At 46.1% G+C, this 18165-nt stretch overlaps 4 protein-coding genes across 4 annotated transcripts in view; 1 reads left to right on the forward strand and 3 right to left on the reverse strand.

Annotated features, from left to right (window-relative positions):
- Positions 1 to 50: 50 nt before the first annotated feature.
- On the reverse strand, positions 51 to 1104 carry atp5f1e (ATP synthase F1 subunit epsilon). Its single transcript, XM_056599788.1, has 3 exons — positions 994 to 1104; positions 537 to 667; positions 51 to 242 (listed from the first exon to the last, which is right to left on the reverse strand). Exons 1-2 carry the CDS (start codon positions 1023 to 1025, stop codon positions 541 to 543), a joined length of 159 nt encoding a protein of 52 aa, XP_056455763.1. The 5' UTR covers positions 1026 to 1104; the 3' UTR covers positions 51 to 242; positions 537 to 540.
- Positions 1105 to 1633: 529 nt separating this feature from the next.
- Positions 1634 to 7301, forward strand: LOC130389972 (PRELI domain containing protein 3B-like). The gene is made up of 6 exons (XM_056599790.1): positions 1634 to 1836; positions 2866 to 3034; positions 3739 to 3828; positions 4197 to 4267; positions 4431 to 4533; positions 5128 to 7301. The coding sequence occupies exons 1-6, from the start codon at positions 1805 to 1807 to the stop codon at positions 5245 to 5247; spliced, it is 585 nt and encodes a 194-aa protein (XP_056455765.1). The 5' UTR covers positions 1634 to 1804; the 3' UTR covers positions 5248 to 7301.
- bpifcl (BPI fold containing family C, like) lies at positions 6411 to 14170 on the reverse strand. Its single transcript, XM_056599789.1, has 16 exons — positions 14065 to 14170; positions 13842 to 13954; positions 13470 to 13581; positions 13004 to 13135; positions 12427 to 12579; positions 11893 to 11950; positions 11722 to 11782; positions 11528 to 11619; positions 9797 to 9973; positions 9341 to 9400; positions 8311 to 8478; positions 8121 to 8188; positions 7870 to 7912; positions 7707 to 7770; positions 7472 to 7548; positions 6411 to 7277 (listed from the first exon to the last, which is right to left on the reverse strand). The coding sequence occupies exons 1-16, from the start codon at positions 14127 to 14129 to the stop codon at positions 7203 to 7205; spliced, it is 1518 nt and encodes a 505-aa protein (XP_056455764.1). The 5' UTR covers positions 14130 to 14170; the 3' UTR covers positions 6411 to 7202.
- A 1714-nt stretch (positions 14171 to 15884) lies between these two features.
- The window catches only part of LOC130392132 (vesicular inhibitory amino acid transporter-like), a 2511-nt gene continuing 230 nt past the window's right edge, over positions 15885 to 18165 (reverse strand). Inside the window, exons 1-2 of the mRNA XM_056602575.1 lie at positions 17994 to 18165; positions 15885 to 17075 (exon numbers count right to left, since the gene is read on the reverse strand). The exon at positions 17994 to 18165 is cut by the window's right edge and continues 230 nt beyond it. Coding sequence (XP_056458550.1) covers positions 15885 to 17075; positions 17994 to 18165 — 1363 coding nt within the window. The remainder of the gene's footprint in view (positions 17076 to 17993) is intronic.

An 18165-nucleotide genomic window follows, 5' to 3' on the forward strand; every position in this document is an offset into this window, starting at 1 on the left:
GACGCATGCCACAAAAGGTATATCGCAAAAAATACAACTTGACAAGAATATCCACTTCCATATATTTAATACATTTTCTTCAGTTACAAATGAAAGCAGGTGGATGGCGCCTCCAGTTGGGGTTTCTGGACCCTCAAGCCCTCATCGTGATGTCATCCATCTTCATCCAATAACAGAGAATCTGGCCTGGGTATGACTGACCATTTCCATGCCTGCAACACAAACTATCTACACCATGGTCTCTGAAAAGAAAGCAAAATTAAGAAAAACATTCATATTCTATGCAAAGTTAGACGTGTAATTATCCTGCCTGATGTTTTTCACAGTATAGTGATCAAAATCAGCGTCTCCAGTAGTTTGGGTTCAGGCTACCATACGACATCAAAGATCACTAGTGGTGCATGGAAACAATTATCCTAATTGCGAGTCAGTTTCCTCTGCGAGTTTAGAACAATTTCGCATTAAATAGACTTAGGTACGTCACTCAATAAGGGATTCGATCATTTGAAGAATATTATCACACTGCTTATACTTACTTAATTATACAGCGACTTTGGGTTTGACGACTTTGACAGTCGACTCGGCGGCCTTCAGCGCTGCCTCCCTTAGCGTGGGCTTCAGCGCAGAGCGGACTGCGCTTGCGCAGATCGCTGAGAAGCGAATGTAGCTAAATGGTAGAGGACGGTCAAGAACATTAGCCAACGATGCGTAAATTGCCTGATCATTGTACATCAAACATGTTATAATTAATTGACGAATACTACAATATATCTTTTTTTTACAATATATTTACATTGAACGCAATGTGCCATTCAGCCATGGGCTGGAGGCTAGCCATTGCTATCAGGCTAGCTGTCAGGCTACAGGACGATTTACGCAAACGAACTTGCTCGACAGCGCAGTCAAAATTCATTTAAACGCCATACACACATTCAAAACAGTAAACAAGTTAAATGCATTGATTGAAATACAGTTTGTCTGCGTTATATTTACCTAATGCCGGCTTGTCTCCAGTATGCAACCATCTTGCCTGTGTTGTGGCTTCAAGGACAGGTCGGATATGTACGTCTTGCCGTCACGTCTCTGTTCCGCCGTACGTAAGGTTTTTAAATGACCAATCAGAAGGGAGGATTCAAGATTGACTCTACCCACACCAACCAAGGACTTTATAACGTTACATAAAAATCTAAAACTTTATTGTTTCATTTTCAAAAAGAAAATTGCAATTTTGTTATTACCTTCAATCTTGTCACATGTAAAAGTTGTACACCACTGGATATAAATGGACATACACGGGGCATTTCTTTGTTTGTTTAGTTCTTTGATAAGTCATTAGGCCATGCTCATGCCATGGAAAGTTGAATCTTTGCAGAATATTTGTCAAGATACACACTCAAAGGTGATATTTTCGAGTTAGACTATATATATATATATATATATATATATATATATATGGTGAAGGTCACGGTGAAAGCAGCCATACACATGTCTACCACCGGTTGAAGGAGTGAAGCAGTCGACGAATCAGAGCTTCAGCTTGTTTGCCGGTGTGTGATACTGTTTACTTCATCAATTGTATTTCATTTAATGACTTATGCATTTGCCCTGAATAGTGTTCACCGCCAAACCAACAGGCGGCAGCAATGCGGCTGGCAGCGTCCTATTGCACTTTTATATGTGAACGAAGAAGAGACCGAGCAGCGGAGGAGGCTGGGCTGGAGCTGTAGATTCCTCCGCCTTCCTCCTGAGTCGCCGTTCCGCTTTCGCCGCCGCGCTCCCCGCTTCTGACAGAAAGACCTGTAAAATGAAGCTATGGGCGTCAGAACACATATTCAAGTGAGTTTTTTGTGTTATACTTACGTGTGTACAACAATTAACTGTTCGACTCCGATGTGTTTAAATTGGTAAACAACTCTGTTTTGTACTCAAGTCTGACTCCAGCTGGCTATATAGACGCTAGCTGAGCGGTAGGCGCTCCGTAAAGTAGTCCGCTTTAACGGTGTTGGGTAACGTTACCTGCTGCTAACGCAGCGTTACCTTTACTTCGTCTCTTTTTTAAGTGAAACAGTTTATGCGCTGGTAACAGCTATATTACAAATGATTTATGCTGCTGTAGTGTGCAATAACGTAACGTTATAAGGACAACTCTCTGAAGGCTTTCTGCAATTTGGCTTCGTACCCGTCGGTGACACTTGGTCTATGACTGTCCTTCTGCTCATTCCCGTTATTATTATCTTTTTACTTACTCACTGGGTTACTTACAGCGCTTTCGTTATTAACCTATCAAGACATGAAGCCCTAGCCGTCCTATTTGAGGATTTGTGTGGTGTGTACTCATTATGTAAACCTACACACGTGAAGGTCTACTGCTCACGTAAGCAGATCGCAGACTGCCTGAATGTAGTGATCCTCCAGTCCCCCTGGGTGCAGTGATCCAGTAGTCCCCCTGGGTGCAGTGATCCAGTAGTCCCCCTGGGTGCAGTGATCCAGTCCCCCCAGGGGCTGTTGCAGAGCCGTCTCATTAGATATATGAATTCAAATCAAATCTCCAATGTGATGAATATTCACATTTGTGATATCAAATGTGAATGTAATGCAGCGGTCCCACTTAACATTAATCCCATTCATGTTTTTGGCAATGCCAGACATTTGTTGTTCTGCAGTCGTTAGCTGTGAATAGTACAGTTACTACTTTAGCATTGAATTATGTTATAAATGTGTTAACGGATGGTTGTTGTAATAACTGAACCCACGCATGCTGCATGTGTTGCATGCGTGCAAAAGGTTGCCCTCGTACTAAACTCTCCGACAGGTGTAGTGTTACTCAGCTTCGAAAATAAGTTATAAAAAGAATGTTGTCAACAGCCACCCGTGGGAGACGGTGACCAAGGCGGCGATGCAGAAGTACCCCAACCCCATGAACCCCAACGTGTTCGGGGTGGACGTTCTGGCCAGAGGGGTGGACCCCGCGGGGAGGCTGCACAGCAGCCGCCTGCTCACCGCCGACTGGGGCATGCCCTCCATGGCCATGTCGGTGAGTCGGGTCACATGCCCGACGGCACTGTCAATGTCGTAGTTGTTGTCGTCAACCTTCCCTCTGTTGACTAGCGGTGACTTGTTCTGTTATTATGTATATTATGGGTTGGAGCACACGGTTGGATTTGTTGTTAAGAGTGGGGTTGAGTAGGGGTGGGGGGGGCTTCAGCCAACCATCCTCGGGTCATTATCATACAAGCCCACTTAAGGTTTAGCCAATCAACCTGGATTGAGTATTTCCTAAATACAGTCTTAACGGTACAATCTCTTGGAGCTTAGTGCCTTAAGTGATCTGACACGTATTCGACATGCGTGTCACCTGTATCACCTTTGACCTTTTACTTGTTACGGTTTATTTATACATTTGTACTTAGCTTTTCGATAAAGGTCAAAATCAACTCACGCCGGGCGGGTTGTGCTTTCGAAAGAGACGGTTGAAATGACTTTAAAGAGAATCAGAAGGCCGTCCATTAGCAGCAAACCCTTATCAGCTCTCTTTAGTTGTGGTGGCAACAGTAGAAGTTCTAGACGTCTCTGAGTAGCTGTCCCTGCTCTGTGCGATGCAGGCAGGGCGTCGGTCCGGGAAGGTGTATTGACTCATGTTTTCAGTGGACATAGCACGCCAGCATGTCTCTATGGCAGACACAAATGCCACTGGAGATGCAAACTAACATGCTGTGCTATTGTCAACCCCTCCTTTAGATGATCGGAATAACGAGATCATTCACCTACGCCCAGGAGCACTCAATCGTTGACCCAAAGGAGAAGACCTTCGAGCTGAAGTCCACGAACGTGAGCTGCTTTGGATGTTTGTTCTAAGCCCGTTGTTTTCGCGAGGCCATCGTCCTTTTACCTAGTTATTTTTACTGTCATTTTAAAGTGTGATACCTCCGCTTCGTACAACTCTATCAGTCTAAGCTCTTTTGGTCAATTCAACCTGATCAAGGTCTTGACTTCATTAATATTACAACTTGTGGTAATGATGGTATTCTTTGCACCAATAAACGACCCATCAAATATTATGTTTTTGCTCTTGAATGTTCTGTGTTTGATGCATCTCAATTGAAAATTTTTTTAACAGCTCTGAATTACTGTCCTACCATAATACAGTTTTGCATTAGCCACAACGAAAAGATAATCCTGGTTTTGTGTCCACGTAGATCTCCTTCACTAACATAATATCGGTGGACGAGAAGTTGACCTACAAGCCACATCCTGATGACCCTGAGAAGTGAGTGATGTTCATGGGGACACCACGTAGTGCATCTTTAATAATGTGTGCTTCTGGAATTGTTCACCTTAAACCTGTTCGTTTTTTATTTTTTCCAAGTAGTGTTAAAAGCCTTATTTAGGTAACTCCTCTTGGTACTGATGCATTATGGGATGTGTTCCAGGACCATGTTGACCCAGGAGGCTCAGATCAACGTTAAAGCGATCAGTCTCAGCAGCTACCTGGAAGGCGTCATCGCCAAGAGCATCTCTGCCAACGCCAACAAGGTACGTCCGTCCGTCCTCGCCGCGGTCCGGGCTCTCAACGAGAGGTGGGCTGTACCGTCTTAAGGGCTGATTATGGTCCCGCGTTCCCGCAACGCAAGGGGGCTACGGACCCCGTTACGTCCTCGCGGACCCTCCTTGCGTCCACCGCGTGGGCCGGACGTGCGGCTCCCAAAAACGTTAACCTTCCGTTGAGGCGACGCAGCAGCGAGGGCTGTGATTGGTCCGCTCACTGAACCCCGACGCAGAACCATAGAGGTTCACGACTGCGTCGGAGCGTCTGCACGGTCGTTGTGTAGCGGGAACGTGGAACAATCATCAGCCCCTTAGTGTTTCCTGTGTCTCATGTCGGCCCCTCCCCTCATCGTGGCTTCTGTCCGGTGGCACTGGGTGGGCAGTGTAGTGAGTAGTGTGTGGTAAGTGGTGTGTAGTGAGTAGTGAGTGGTGTGTATAGTGAGTGGTGTATAGTGTGGTGTGTAGTGAGTGGTGTGTAGCGAGTGGTGTGTAGTGAGTACTGTAGAGGCTATGGCTCAGAGGTTCAACCCCGTTGACCCCCGACCCCCCCACCCCTGTTGGACCCCCCCCCCCCCCCCGTAGGGCCGGGAGGCGATGGAGTGGGTCATCCGGAGGCTGAACTCTGAGATCGAGGAGCTGGCGTCGACCGCCCGGGGCAGCATGCGGGCCCCCATGGCGGCAGCGGCCTCGGACGACAAGTGACCCCCCCCCCCCCCCCACCCCCACTCCGTGGAACCTCCTGCACTCGTAACATCCAGTCCCCCCGTTCCGCACGTGCGTCTTGTGTGAATGCGTGTGCACGTGTGCAGCTCTCTATCCTTGCTTTGTGACACACGCACACGCGCGCACACACGCACACGCAGGGCGAGGGAGGAATCCGGTAGACTTGAACAGCCCCGCATCGGAGAAAAAGACTTGAAAATATCATCTGTTTCCTTTTTCAGTATTGTGATAACGGTATTGTGTCGGTGTTTTCAAATTCACATCGTGCCTCAGCATCCCTCGTCCCCCTGCTCTTTAAACCATCGTCCCTCCTCCCTCTGCCTTCCCTTCCATAGCTTCTCGTCTCCACAGAGATGTGTTCTGGCCTTCAGCAGCCATAGACTGTCGACTTTGTGCTTCTAATCCTCCAATGGTCACTGGGCTGCTCTTTATGGGGCTCTGTTCCTCTTGAGCTGTTCTTATCTTACAGCGTGCCCGTGCTCGAAACAAAGAGTTAATATTTGACACTGTTAATATTTAACCAAGCCGCTCAACATCGCATCAACCTTTCAGAAATTAAATGGACGATAGCCAAAGCCACCTTTCCTTTGCTCCTTTTTACAGATTACTGCTTTTGTATATGTGGCCCCTCAATTTGTTACATGCCCCAAATCGTGCTTGAATATAGATTTTATTTGGTTAAACGTTACGCTAGGTTTGCTTAGCATACCTGTACTGGTCAGCACTGGTAAACCTGCAGTACTTGTGACTAGGAGTAGCTGTCACCTTCAAGACGGTATGAATGCGCACATGAGTAACAAGCAGATCAATACTGCTACTTTGTGTCCAGGACCATTAAGAAGTGAATGTTACCAAACGCTTGCTAACACATCCTTGCTGTGATCCTCAACGTTGAAATCGAACACGTTTTGGCTTTTGTGATTTTGTTCATTTGTTTGTTTTTGTCTATAGTATTTATTGCCAATCTATGGCGTTCCCTCAATATAACAGTATATATTTTTAAAGGTTTACCTTGTTATAAAAATTCTTGCTCTAAAATCTCCCTTCAAGCTGCCATCTTTCCTGCCTTTTCTTCGTTCTCCTCCGCACTCCCCCCCCCCCCCCCTCCCACAAAGCGAGCCCTTTGGGGATCGCTTTGTGGTGCCGGTCACAGCCTTTAAAAATAATGGTAAAAACCTGCATTACTGTTTTAGCTGGAAACTATTTCAAGATTTTGGTAATGGCTGTCTTAAGACAAAATGCCCCTACTGCATTGGTATACCTCTGTGTCCATGACAACAGCTTGTATAGGTGCAACGGTTGTCCACATAATGATCATTGCGTTGGTTGTAGAATATAGAGTCCGATCTGTGATGCCACCAGGCTGTTGAAGAAGCCCGTATTCAAGCAGCCTCTTGTTTCATATGAATGTGTGATGTTCGTGCTACACAAGAGTTTTCTGAAAACAATGGCTGTACATAGCTATGTATGTATTTATATATTTTGGCAATGTAATGCATTCCAAGAATGTCATAATGCAGAATAACAGTAGAAAGTACATGTGACTGACGAATGATTCACAGCAAAATAATAATAATAATAAAAAAGAGATTTTCATTGTTCCAGTAATCCATCGTCCTGTTTTCGGTTTACAAGCGATTGTCTGGATCATGATGAGGACGATCATGTTCTAGTGTCTACTCACTCATTCATATTCCCCTGCAATTGTTACAGAAACAACTTTTACATTCACACATTGTCGTATCGCTGAAATCACCAGAGAACAGCTTGGGATCAATGAACAAAACAATTGTTCTATGACCCAGACAGAAACAAACAAAGATGTGCTAGTATTGATCACGTAGCAGTTAATCCAATCTGGCCTTGGGCTCAAGCTTTAAGAAATATCACAATCATAAGGCCAGAGAAGATGTTTGGGTCCAACTACACCGCAGTTAGACCATCCAAGGTGTTCCAACTTTGGCCTCCCTCAGCTGTATCTCTGCATCTGATAAGACTGAGATGAATCCCTGGGCCAAAGAAATACATGATTAAATGCCATATTGTGTGTGTGTGTGTGTGTGTGTGTGTGTGTGTGTGTGTGTGTGTGTGTGTGTGTGTGTGTGTGTGTGTGTGTGTGTGTGTGTGTGTGTGTGTGTGTGTGTGTGTGTGTGTGTGTGTGTGTGTGTGTGTGTGTGTATATAAAGAGAGAATGTGCACTGACCTCCTCTACCTCCAGGACAAGGTTAGTCAAATGGGTGTATTGCATTGTGGGTAAATCAATGCCCTTGGCAAGCCTTGCTAAAATAGACAAGACAAGGACAGAAGCAGTGACAAGGTTTACACTTGTGTCCTAATTGGAGAAAAAAGTCTGTCTACGAATAGGACAACACTTGGGATATTTTGGGATATTTTGAGTGAAGATATTCTTCTTGGTAATGGCAGTAAATGTGACCCACCGTTCAACCTTGGCAATCCTGAGAGCTTTATTCCGAACTTAATGGCGATTTTCAAAGCGTCAGTCTGCGAAGAACAATGTGCGGACATTAGCTTGTACCAGTCATGGGTCCACCGTTGTTGGACGGTAATAATGTCCCTGCGATTATCTCTTATCTTTCATACCTTAACTTCTCCAACTTCACTCGAGTCCAGGGTTAGGTAGAGACTGGGGTGGAAGGAAGTGCAATGAATCAACTGAAACTATCAAGAAAAACATTCAAAGAACACAAACATGACGGCATAGAATCCATGCCATTGTGCCCGTTTGTCTGGTCACACTGCAACATGTAATCTCTCATTTTAATTATATAGCTTGTACAAATATTGCATCTGTAACTAATATTGTGCTGTATTGAATATCAGAATCGGTCTACTTTTCCAGTGCAATGGCGCCCGTTAATTTTTCGTTGGCCATACGGAATTTTCCACTGAAGGTGGATTCCTGAAATGCACAAGAGCAGCACTGTTAGTTAGTTTGTCCTGAGTCTGGATGTGTCCCTGATACCGTCACAACGACATGTGTTCCGGTGTTAAATACACACACACACACACACACACACACACCAGGTTGAGCCTGAAGAGGAAGATGAAGGGGCCATCTGGGTGGACGACGAAGGCCTTGATGGCCCCGTGGACGTCCATTCGAACGACCCCGGACCTGAAAATGAACTCAGGAGCCTCCAGGGCGAAGACCTGCAGCTGCATCTCCATGTCAGGGAACATTTTGGGAAGCTGTCGGAAAAGTCAACAATGTTGAATTGCATGCATGTACATTACCGTTCATAAGTTTGGGGTCAGTTAAAAATGTCCTTATTTATTTTTTTATAGAAAGGCCCTTTTTTTCAATGAAGATAACAATAAATTAATCTGATATAGAGTCTAGACATTGTTAATGTGGTAGATGACTATTCTAGCTAGAAACAGGAGATTTTTTATGGAATATCTACATAGGTGTCGGTGCAGAGGCCCATTTCCAGCAACCATCACTCATGTGTTCTTCTATTGGTACATTGTTTAGCTATTCGTGTTAAACATTTAAATTATCTGAGTGACAACAGACTTTGGAATGGTAGTGTATGTACGTATCTTTACAGACAATATGAAGAAGCTTGAGGTTGGGTCCATTCCGATACGGTCTAAATAGGCTTATCAGGGGTCCAGCAGTACAACTATGCCGTAACAGAACCACTAGGGGGCGACGGCACAGTGCCTGAGCCTGAAAGGTGAAACGGAAAGGAGCGGGGCTACACCTTGTTTCCTGTTTCGTCAGGGGGATATATATATATATTATGTATATATTTCTAGGGTGGCCAGTGGTAAAGTTGATTTGAAACTTTACTGAATTTTTTAGTTCTTATGTTGCTATCCGGACATGATGCCTATGCTTGTCTCACCACCGCTATACTCATGTCGGCCGAGTCAGATGCCACATGAATCATGATTGAATTAAACTAATATGAAGCAAAATAAATGGAAACGCTCGTTCACTCAGATTCGGGCTACTAACAGGCTTTAGATTATTAACCTGGTTGGTGAGACTTGTACAGGCCTTACCCACCGTTCTATCGTATATTGACATCGTATGTGACCTTACCTTTGGGACGAAGGGTCCAAATGAGTTGGTGTTCAGATGCAACGGAGAGCTGGGAGGAATCTGAGGGAATATGTATGATTAACTGAACGATTGACTCTTTCTCTTTTTCAACTATCTTCTTTCTGTCTTCTTTCTTTCTTTCCGTCTTTATTATTTTCTTCTTTCTTTTATTCCTTTCTCAACTGCTTTCTTTTTCCTTCCTCCCTCCTTCCCTTCCTCCCTTCCTTCCATCCCTCGCATCCTCCCTCCTTCCCTTCCTCCCTCCCTTTCTCTTTCCTTCCATCCCTCGCATCCTTCCTCCCTTCATCCTCCTTCCTTCCCTCCCTCCCTTCATCCTCCTTCCCTCCCTCCCTCCCTCCTTCCCTCCCTGTCTTTATCCTCCCTCCCTCCCTCCCTCCCCCTCTCTCTCTGTGCCCCTGCGGACCCTGGTCGTTGCCCCCCCCCCCCCCCCCTCACCATGCTGTCTGTGATGAGGAGCTGCAGCGACCCCGATACGAAGTAGGCGTGGGAGGCTGAGTTGGTGGTGTACTCGGAGAGACCCAGGGACAGCATGTAGCCCGGCTGCCCGTCCAGGGAGAAGGGCTGGGGCTCGAACGGGGGGTCCACCGGGCTGTCAGGACGGTGGAACATTCCCTACAGCGGGATGGACAACAATAGCCCGCTGTCATCGGCGATACGTCTCCGTCAGGGCAGACAGCGACACCCGTCAAACGTCAGCATCGGCCAATGTCATTTTATTGTTATATCAGTTCTAAAATCTTTACAATCCGCTGTTATGTATATAAATAAGCACAAACACTTTTTAGTTAGGCTCTATTGTGTACAGTCTGACATGACAGTGAGGCAGTGCAGAGGACTTAAGTTAACTTACAGTTTTTCTCGATTGTATACGCACAAAAAATGGAACTGACCACAATTCTGAAAACTTGAAGCTCAAGTGTCAGCTACAATACTCCAGACTGCTAAACTATAAGCACAATTCCACTGTTTTACCACAGATAGATATTCTAAATCACATTTTTGCAAGACTCTAAGCACAAATCTCATCATATAGCACACTTGGTTGACCTGGCCTTCAAAACGCAACAACTAATTAAGCAACCAATTCTGTTTCACCTCATTTATATTCTTATTTTTTATTTTTTTTGCCTATGAAAAGCTTTGTATGCAGTCAGTTCAGCTGAACATTTACTGTATTACAGTAACAAATATATATTTGCTTTGTTGCCTTTTTGTACTTGTGTACTGATTTCCTCATTACATCCCCTGAAAGAAAGTCTAAACATTTTCTTACTGTAGTGTTTTTCATTGTACTTATCAGTGCAATTACTGTACTGTAATTTGCCAAAATAACATTGGTGTATTGTCAGAACAATGTTGGAGTATCAACTATAGGTGTACAGTATGACTCTGGGAAGCTGGGATTGTGAGTTTAGCCCATTGGAGCTCATTGGTTAGACAAATATGCATTGTATTCTATTCTGATACGATTGTGTCAATGCAACATTTTTATGATATATTCACAGTATTGAAATACAATATGGCAACAGTATTTTTACTATATGTACCACCTAATTGCAACTTTAAAATTTCTAAACTATTTTATACATTTGAGTAACATGGCCTCATGAAGCCAAAACATATGTAAATAGTATTTTGATGGAAGTGTTCTGAATTGATCACTCCAGTGTTTAATTGATGCTCTCTAAGAGATATTCATTTGACGGTTGTGTTTACTGTTTGGTGGAAAAAAACAGTTTTGGGAAGTAGTTGTGGAGTTCTGACGAAATTATGAACCCCTCTCCGGCTTGTGTTTAGAGTTTTGAGAAATTTAGGTTTCAGAAAACGTGTTTAAACGATTGAGAAAAACTGTAAAGGTGACATATTATACCACCATGGTGTGAGTGGGAGTGCCGTTAAGACTTTTTGATAATTGGCCAGTGTGTACACTCCACTGGGTAGGCTGGTAGACTGATCTATCCGGCACACATCTCGGGGACACGCCCATCTGTGATGTCAGAAGCTGCACATTTTCACAACGGCTTGTAGTGGAATCATGCTCACACCTGGTGGTATAATGTGTCCCTTTTAAATCAATTAATACGAACACGTTTTAGTTAGGCTCTATTGTGTATAGTCTGACTTGAGTTATGTTAAGTTAACTTGAGGTAACTTAAGTGTTTCTACCTTCAGGGAGAGGCTGAGGCAGGAAGAGTTGACCACCGGGTAGCTGGTGAGGGGAAGATCCACGGCCAGAAGGCGATTCACCTGGAAGGTGGCTGGGGATAGATCGGAGGATCAAACGTCCATCACGAAGACATTTCTCCTGGGGTTGATGTTTCTATACATATGATGAAATCAAAAGTGAATGTGTGCATTACCACCAAGGGCCGCTAGGCGGTACTCAAGCTCATCCAAGCGTTCTGTTAGCATCGGACAGATCTGGGGGAAGAGGGGGAGAGAGGAGATTTGCGATGAGATTGACACGTATGTACACTAATAGAAATAGGTCTACCGAACTGGTGTTGTAATATAGCTTAAAGTCCACTCACCTTTTCCTCAATTGTACTCCTGATAAGCTCTTCATCAACAAATTGTTCAATGATCCAGCTGTGAAAATTGAGTTTTGTTTTGTATAAATATCCGTCTCTCACACACACACACACACACACACACACACACACACACACACACACACACACACACACACACACACACACACACACACACACACACACACACACACACACATACACGCACGCACGCACGCACGCACACACATACAGACACACACACGGGCCTGCAGGAAGATCGCAATTTAAACAACATTCTGATGCGATTGAGAATCTGTGCTTGACTTTGAGTACCGCGTGGATTAAAACGTGTAAAGGTTTGTCAGCGATAAAGTCAGCTTGTCGCATTATTGTAATGCCTCTCTCCAAAATCCCAAAATATTTGTAGGCGTAGGAAAATATTTTTAAACTCTAAAAATCTCGTTTTCTCCCACATCGTAAGTAGCGCCACTAAATCCTCTTTCATTCCTAATTCAAAGGATCCTGGCTGCGGTCTCGGTCCTGGAGGTATACCTGGCATCTATCAGGTTCAGGCCGGCCGACCCAACCGAGGCCCCGCAGGCGGCGCATCGGAAGGACGGCTGACCGTCTGCGTCCATCCCCAGACCCAGGAGCAGGTCCACCTCCAGGTCCCGGATCACCAGCTCGAAGGCCCCGCCGTCCTCGCTGCACAACGTGAGCATTAATGACTTAATTAATTATGATTAATGACATTAATCCTCATTCTGACGTTCAGTTCAGCATCAGCATCTTATCAGAAGTACAATACATGAACAGGTATAATATGAGATAATATAACAACAGATCATCGGTAGGTCTATTTCTATTGTTGTCTATGCGTGTCAATCTCATCACAAAACCCCGAATATCCTCTCCCACACAGTCCACTCCTGCCCAGATCTTCCCATGGTAATATAACACTTGGAGGTGCTTCCAGGACTTAATATAGGCCTACTTGACAAACACATAAGCACGGCCTTAAACATGTCTCATGTCGTTTTTAGTTAGAAACCTGTCAAAGTGTGATAGGATGTCCTTGCCTTTTGATTGAGGCAATATGAGTGTGGGTGTGGAGTAGGCTACGACTCACAAAATGCCGTATGAGGCTGACCAGGTGCCTTTCACTTGTATGTAGAGGCCTGAGATCACTGCTTTGAATCCGGTCACGTCTTCATAGAACTCGACCGACGGCTCCACGAACTCGCAGTACGTCACGGCCATGCTGCACGAGAACCAGGAGGAAACACCTGCCACTCAGAGAACCGTCACACATCCGCTGGTCTCCTATACAAGCCTGTGCTTACTTTATTCGATCAGCTAAAAAAAAAAAAGCTTATACATCTTCAAATAAGGTGAAGGCCTGTATATCCTCAAATCAGAGACACGTATTGATATTTTAAGAGGGCTTCTTTATGAAAATATATATACCCCCCGCTGTACCACGATTCCTGCAGAATAACTGACTTGTGATTTAAATAAAAAGGGAGAGAAAAAATAATTGAAATCCAATCCCACGATGCAGTCGGTTTCGGCCGCGGCTGATTGCTTGTTCCTACCCCATGATGGAGTAATAAACCGTCCCCAGGCTCAGGCTGAGCTTCCCGTGGACGTCCGGAGGCGACGCGCTCTCCAGGTTCTGCAGTAGCCACTCGGCGCCCATCTCCTTCACTGCGGCACAAACACGCATTTCTTTCACACATTCTGCGCGTGTGACGATACAATTATCGCCTGCAAAAAGCCTGTATGCTGCGCGGTAAAAGCTTTCCCTTAACGCACGCGGTTAGGGTTTCAGTCTTCACGTTCCTTATCCAGGCGGCCTATTCCCACTTTGATTTAATATTTGGTAGTAGTCCAATTTTTGTATTGGCTGCAATTCGAGGAATACGTCGTACGTCACCTTTGGTGGGCCATGAGGCCGACTGACTCACCGTACTGAAGCCCTTTCTCGCTCAGGATAACCTTTATGGCGGGCTGTGTACCGTGCGCAAGGCAGGTGAGAAGGCACCCCGCGGTGAGGTAAAGCAGCATTCTTCCAGTCATGCTGGTCGGATCGAAGCATACAATGCAAAATCAGTTCAGATATCAGAGCGCCAACGTACTTTACATTAAACGACGTGTTCAGGATGTATAAAGACAAGCTACAGTACTCACATCTCATGAGTGGCAGGTCGGGGAAACTTTCTTGATTGACAGTTGCCGAGGCGTCTGGGTCGCATAAGGTTCCAGACTTAACTTATGTTTAGGTCTCAAATATTTTTGATTTGTTCCTGAGGTATGGGGAAGTGATACATTTGCTCACGACTCACTGGGGAAGTGAAACATTATGAACGGCTTAATTTTCATGATTTATAAAAGTAACCATTGTTTTGTCTGGCTCCTTCTCTAAAATATGGACTGATACTAACCTATCGATCTGCTAATTGGTATTTTAATTGTTTGTATTATTTGTTGGAGCGTTTGTATTATTAATATTAATAATTGCATTGTTATTATTATTATTATTTAGGCCTTATTACTTGTAACAACTCAAAACACTCTCTTCCTCTCTCTCAGGAGCACACACACACACACACACACACACACACACACACACACACACACACACACACACACACACACACACACACACACACACACACACACACACACACAGGCCTACAGTCCGTGTGCCAGTGCGCGCGCGCACTGGCACACGTGCACACACGTGCACACACGTGCACACACGTGCACACACGTGCACACAGGGGCCTACAGGAAGTGTACATTTAAGGTTAAATTAGGTTAATGCTTCGTTCGCAAAAAAAATAATTTGTCGACTGCTTTAAATGAAGTGTCTCGCCAAAATTGCAGTCTCAAGTAATGATTGATTGCCGTCTTTCTCTTGAGTCGAAAAAAATAACCGTTTCTACAAATACGGGCAAAGAAACATTATCCCAGCATAAAATATTAGATTTATTTATCTCTTATTTCCACAAATTCTCTTTTTTCTCTCAAACATCTTAAGTAGTTTCATTAAATCACACACAAGATAATCAGGAGTAGAATATTATCAGACAACAGTTTTCATAAAACACGATAGGACCCACTTGCTTGCACTTTGAACTCACTTCATCCAGAATGACACTTAAACACCAATAGACGATGATTACTGCGGGCCTACAATCAAAAATGACAATGAAAAAATAAAAAAGGACCAAATTATGATTTTTTCCATTTGAGGAAAAAACACACGTTATTCACAGGTGAGGACGACCGCATATAGCCCCTGATTTAACCGGTGCCTTGGTTTTATACAGGCCTTTGATATTTATATCTATTTTTCAGGATAGCCTCGATTATATAGCAGCTTAAAAACAACAATGAAATATTAAACTCCACTTCCATCACTACACAGCTCAACCCCCGGATATATTAAAACGTAAACACTCTCACACACACATGAGACTTTCGGGTTGCACGTTTCACAGGAACTGTGAAAATAAAACAGACTGCTTCAAGTTCTCCTTTTTTCGTTTAGCAGAGGATGTGTCCGGCCGCGCGCTTCTACGGTGGGCTTATCACTATGATCAGATCTCAGAGTCTTGTATTGCACATTATCACGAAGGCAAGATGAAACTAAAAAGAACTACATTTAACACAGGTTATCCTGACGTTAAGAGTTGGAACCCCGCGAGGCCTTTACGCGTGACGTCACCTCTCCACAAACAAACACACACGCACACGCACACGCACACGCACACGCACACGCACACACACACACACACACACACACACACACACACACACACACGACACACGCACACGCACACGCACACCCACCCACACACACACACACACACACACACACACACACACACACACACACACACACACACACACACACACACACACACACACACACACACACACACACACACACACACACACACACACACACTGCGGGTCTGGCCTGTATCTCCGCACTCGGCTCCTCAGTCGTGGAGGTTATACCTGTACGCCTCGATCAGCCCCTCCACCGAGTGGATGAAGCCCGAAATTGCGCAAATACCCCCGATCACAAAAATGGCGACGTCGAAGAACACGTGGTGCCAGAGGAGCTTCCTCCACTGCAGCTTGAGGTGGAAGAGAGCCGGCAGCAGGAAGCACAGGCTGGCGCCCGTCAGACTCCCCGTCAGGCCCATGAGCAGGGCGAAGTGCGGCACGAAGATCGCCATGAGCAGCGTGAACACCACCAGCGCCACCCGGAGGCCCAACCCCCAGGACTTGAGCTGTCCGGCCGGTCCGTAGCAGTTGGGGAGGCTGGCCCTGCCGCCACCGCCCTGGAACATGGACTTCTCCAGGACCTCCACCGCGGCGAAGAACGGCAGCGGGTAAGAGAGCAGGGCCTTGGACACCAGGAAGAGGTTGACCACGGCCCGGATGGTGGACGGCAGGTTGTCGGTGATCACCTCCTTGGTGGCGTCCGCCCACGTGAGGTAAGCCACCAGGGCGAAGAGCCCCTTCAGCACGCAGGCCGAGATGTGGGTCCAGTCCATCATGCAGTGGAACTCACTGGGCTTCTGCATGTTGCCCTCCAGCGAGGGCAGGAAGATCTGCGAGGTGTAGCTGAACACGATGATGCCGATGGAGATGGGGAACTTCTTGACGTCGATGTAGAACTTGACTTTCTCCCAGGCCCAGTCGCGCGCCCGGGAGAGGCAGTAGGCGATGACCAGGACGTTGATGATGAAGTGCGCGATGGTGCACAGCAGGCTGAACTTGGACACGGACTTGAGGTTCTTCAGGAAGGCGCACGGCAGCAGCGCCACCGTAGCCAACACGGACCACGCCTTCTGGGACACGGGCAGGCCCGGGAAGCTGTTGTACATCAGGTTGCCGCTGACCACCACGTACAGGATGCACGTCATGACCAGCTCGATGATCTGCGCCACGTTGACCACGTGGCCGCCCAGCGCGGGGAAGCGGGGCGCGCAGCACGCGTTGGCGATGTCCACGTAGGAGTCCCGCACGCGCACCAGGATGCCGTCCTCGTTCTCCTCGTAGAGGCACGCGATCAGGATCTTGCCCGTGTAGCAGCAAACCACGGCTGCGAAGATGATGAGGAAGAGGCCGAGGTAGCCGCCGTGGAGGATGGCGTAGGGCAAGCCGAGGACGAACATGCCCTGCGGACACAGAGGCGCAGCGGAGCGCGGGGATTAGAGAGGCCTTCATCTCGGGCTGCGCGCGCACGTGCACGTGCACGATGACTCATATAGACCTACTTATTTTTTCTTTCCTTATTTTTTTTATTTTTTTTCGTAAATAGGCATATCAATAAAAAAATATATATTATTAAAGAAGGTTGTTCAAAATTAAATAATTCTGATAAAACCCGCCGGTTTACTCGTCGTTAATTGCAGTTTGCTGTGAAGGAAATATATATATATTTTTTTACTGGCTTTCAAAACGTTTTTAAAAGGATTTTTCTCTGGATGCGCCCGAGGCAGATTAGCCGATGCGCGACGTTATTAACATGAAATAAGCAGAATGTAAATGTTTGGCGGAGCAGGCAGAGGGCCGCCGGCAGCTGATGGGGGTGCTGATAACGCACGAGCCTAACAATAAGCCCGCAGCTATCAGGCGCGTGGGGGGCCCCGCTCGAGGGCCAGACCAGAGGACTGTTCTCCGTTGATAAAAAATATTTGAATTAATAGGCCTACCCGAATGATCCCCAAATTAGCGGAATACAAATTGTATAATTCGTTATTTATTCGCTATGTGTTCTGGATTAAAAGGTCTCTCTCTCTCTCTCTCTCTCTCTCTCTCTCTCTCTCTCTCTCTCTCTCTCTCTCTCTCTCTCTCTCGCGCGCTATCTCTCGCTATCTCACACGCGCACACGCACACACAAGGCACCTGCAGGTCCTATAGCCCAACGTGCTCTATCTAAGAAAGAGATTCAAGGTGACATCTGGTCCACGTGTTTGTGTGTGTGTGTGTGTGTGTGTGTGTGTGTGTGTGTGTGTGTGTGTGTGTGTGTGTGTGTGTGTGTGTGTGTGTGTGTGTGTGTGTGTGTGTGTGTGTGTGTGGGGGGGTAATATTACCTGAATGGCGTTGGTGACGTTCCACCCGGCCTCCCAGGAGGTGATCTTTGGCTTGTCCTCCTCGAGCGAGCCCCCGGTCTTCAGGCCCGAGGGCCGGCGGCGGACGGCGGTCCCGTCTCGCTGGTAGTGGCTGTCCCCGTCCAGCTCCCCCCCCTCCTCGCTCCCCTCCAAC

This window comes from Gadus chalcogrammus, chromosome 1 (assembly GCF_026213295.1).
Source record: "Gadus chalcogrammus isolate NIFS_2021 chromosome 1, NIFS_Gcha_1.0, whole genome shotgun sequence".
In the NCBI taxonomy this organism is placed as follows: Eukaryota; Metazoa; Chordata; class Actinopteri; order Gadiformes; family Gadidae; genus Gadus; species Gadus chalcogrammus.

Coding starts and splice junctions, on each gene's coding strand:
- atp5f1e (XM_056599788.1), bottom strand. CDS start 1,025: ATGGTTGCATACTGGAGACAAGCCGGCATTAG. Junction 668..993: donor TGGAGACAAGCCGGCATTAG/GTAAATATAACG, acceptor TCTACCATTTAG/CTACATTCGCTTCTCAGCGA.
- LOC130389972 (XM_056599790.1), top strand. CDS start 1,805: ATGAAGCTATGGGCGTCAGAACACATATTCAA. Junction 3,035..3,738: donor TGCCCTCCATGGCCATGTCG/GTGAGTCGGGTC, acceptor CCCCTCCTTTAG/ATGATCGGAATAACGAGATC. Junction 3,829..4,196: donor TCGAGCTGAAGTCCACGAAC/GTGAGCTGCTTT, acceptor GTGTCCACGTAG/ATCTCCTTCACTAACATAAT.
- bpifcl (XM_056599789.1), bottom strand. CDS start 14,129: ATGCGACCCAGACGCCTCGGCAACTGTCAATCAAGAAAGTTTCCCCGA. Junction 9,974..11,527: donor GCCTCAGCCTCTCCCTGAAG/GTAGAAACACTT, acceptor ATCCCGCTGTAG/GGAATGTTCCACCGTCCTGA. Junction 7,771..7,869: donor GTGAAGTTGGAGAAGTTAAG/GTATGAAAGATA, acceptor TGTTCTTCGCAG/ACTGACGCTTTGAAAATCGC.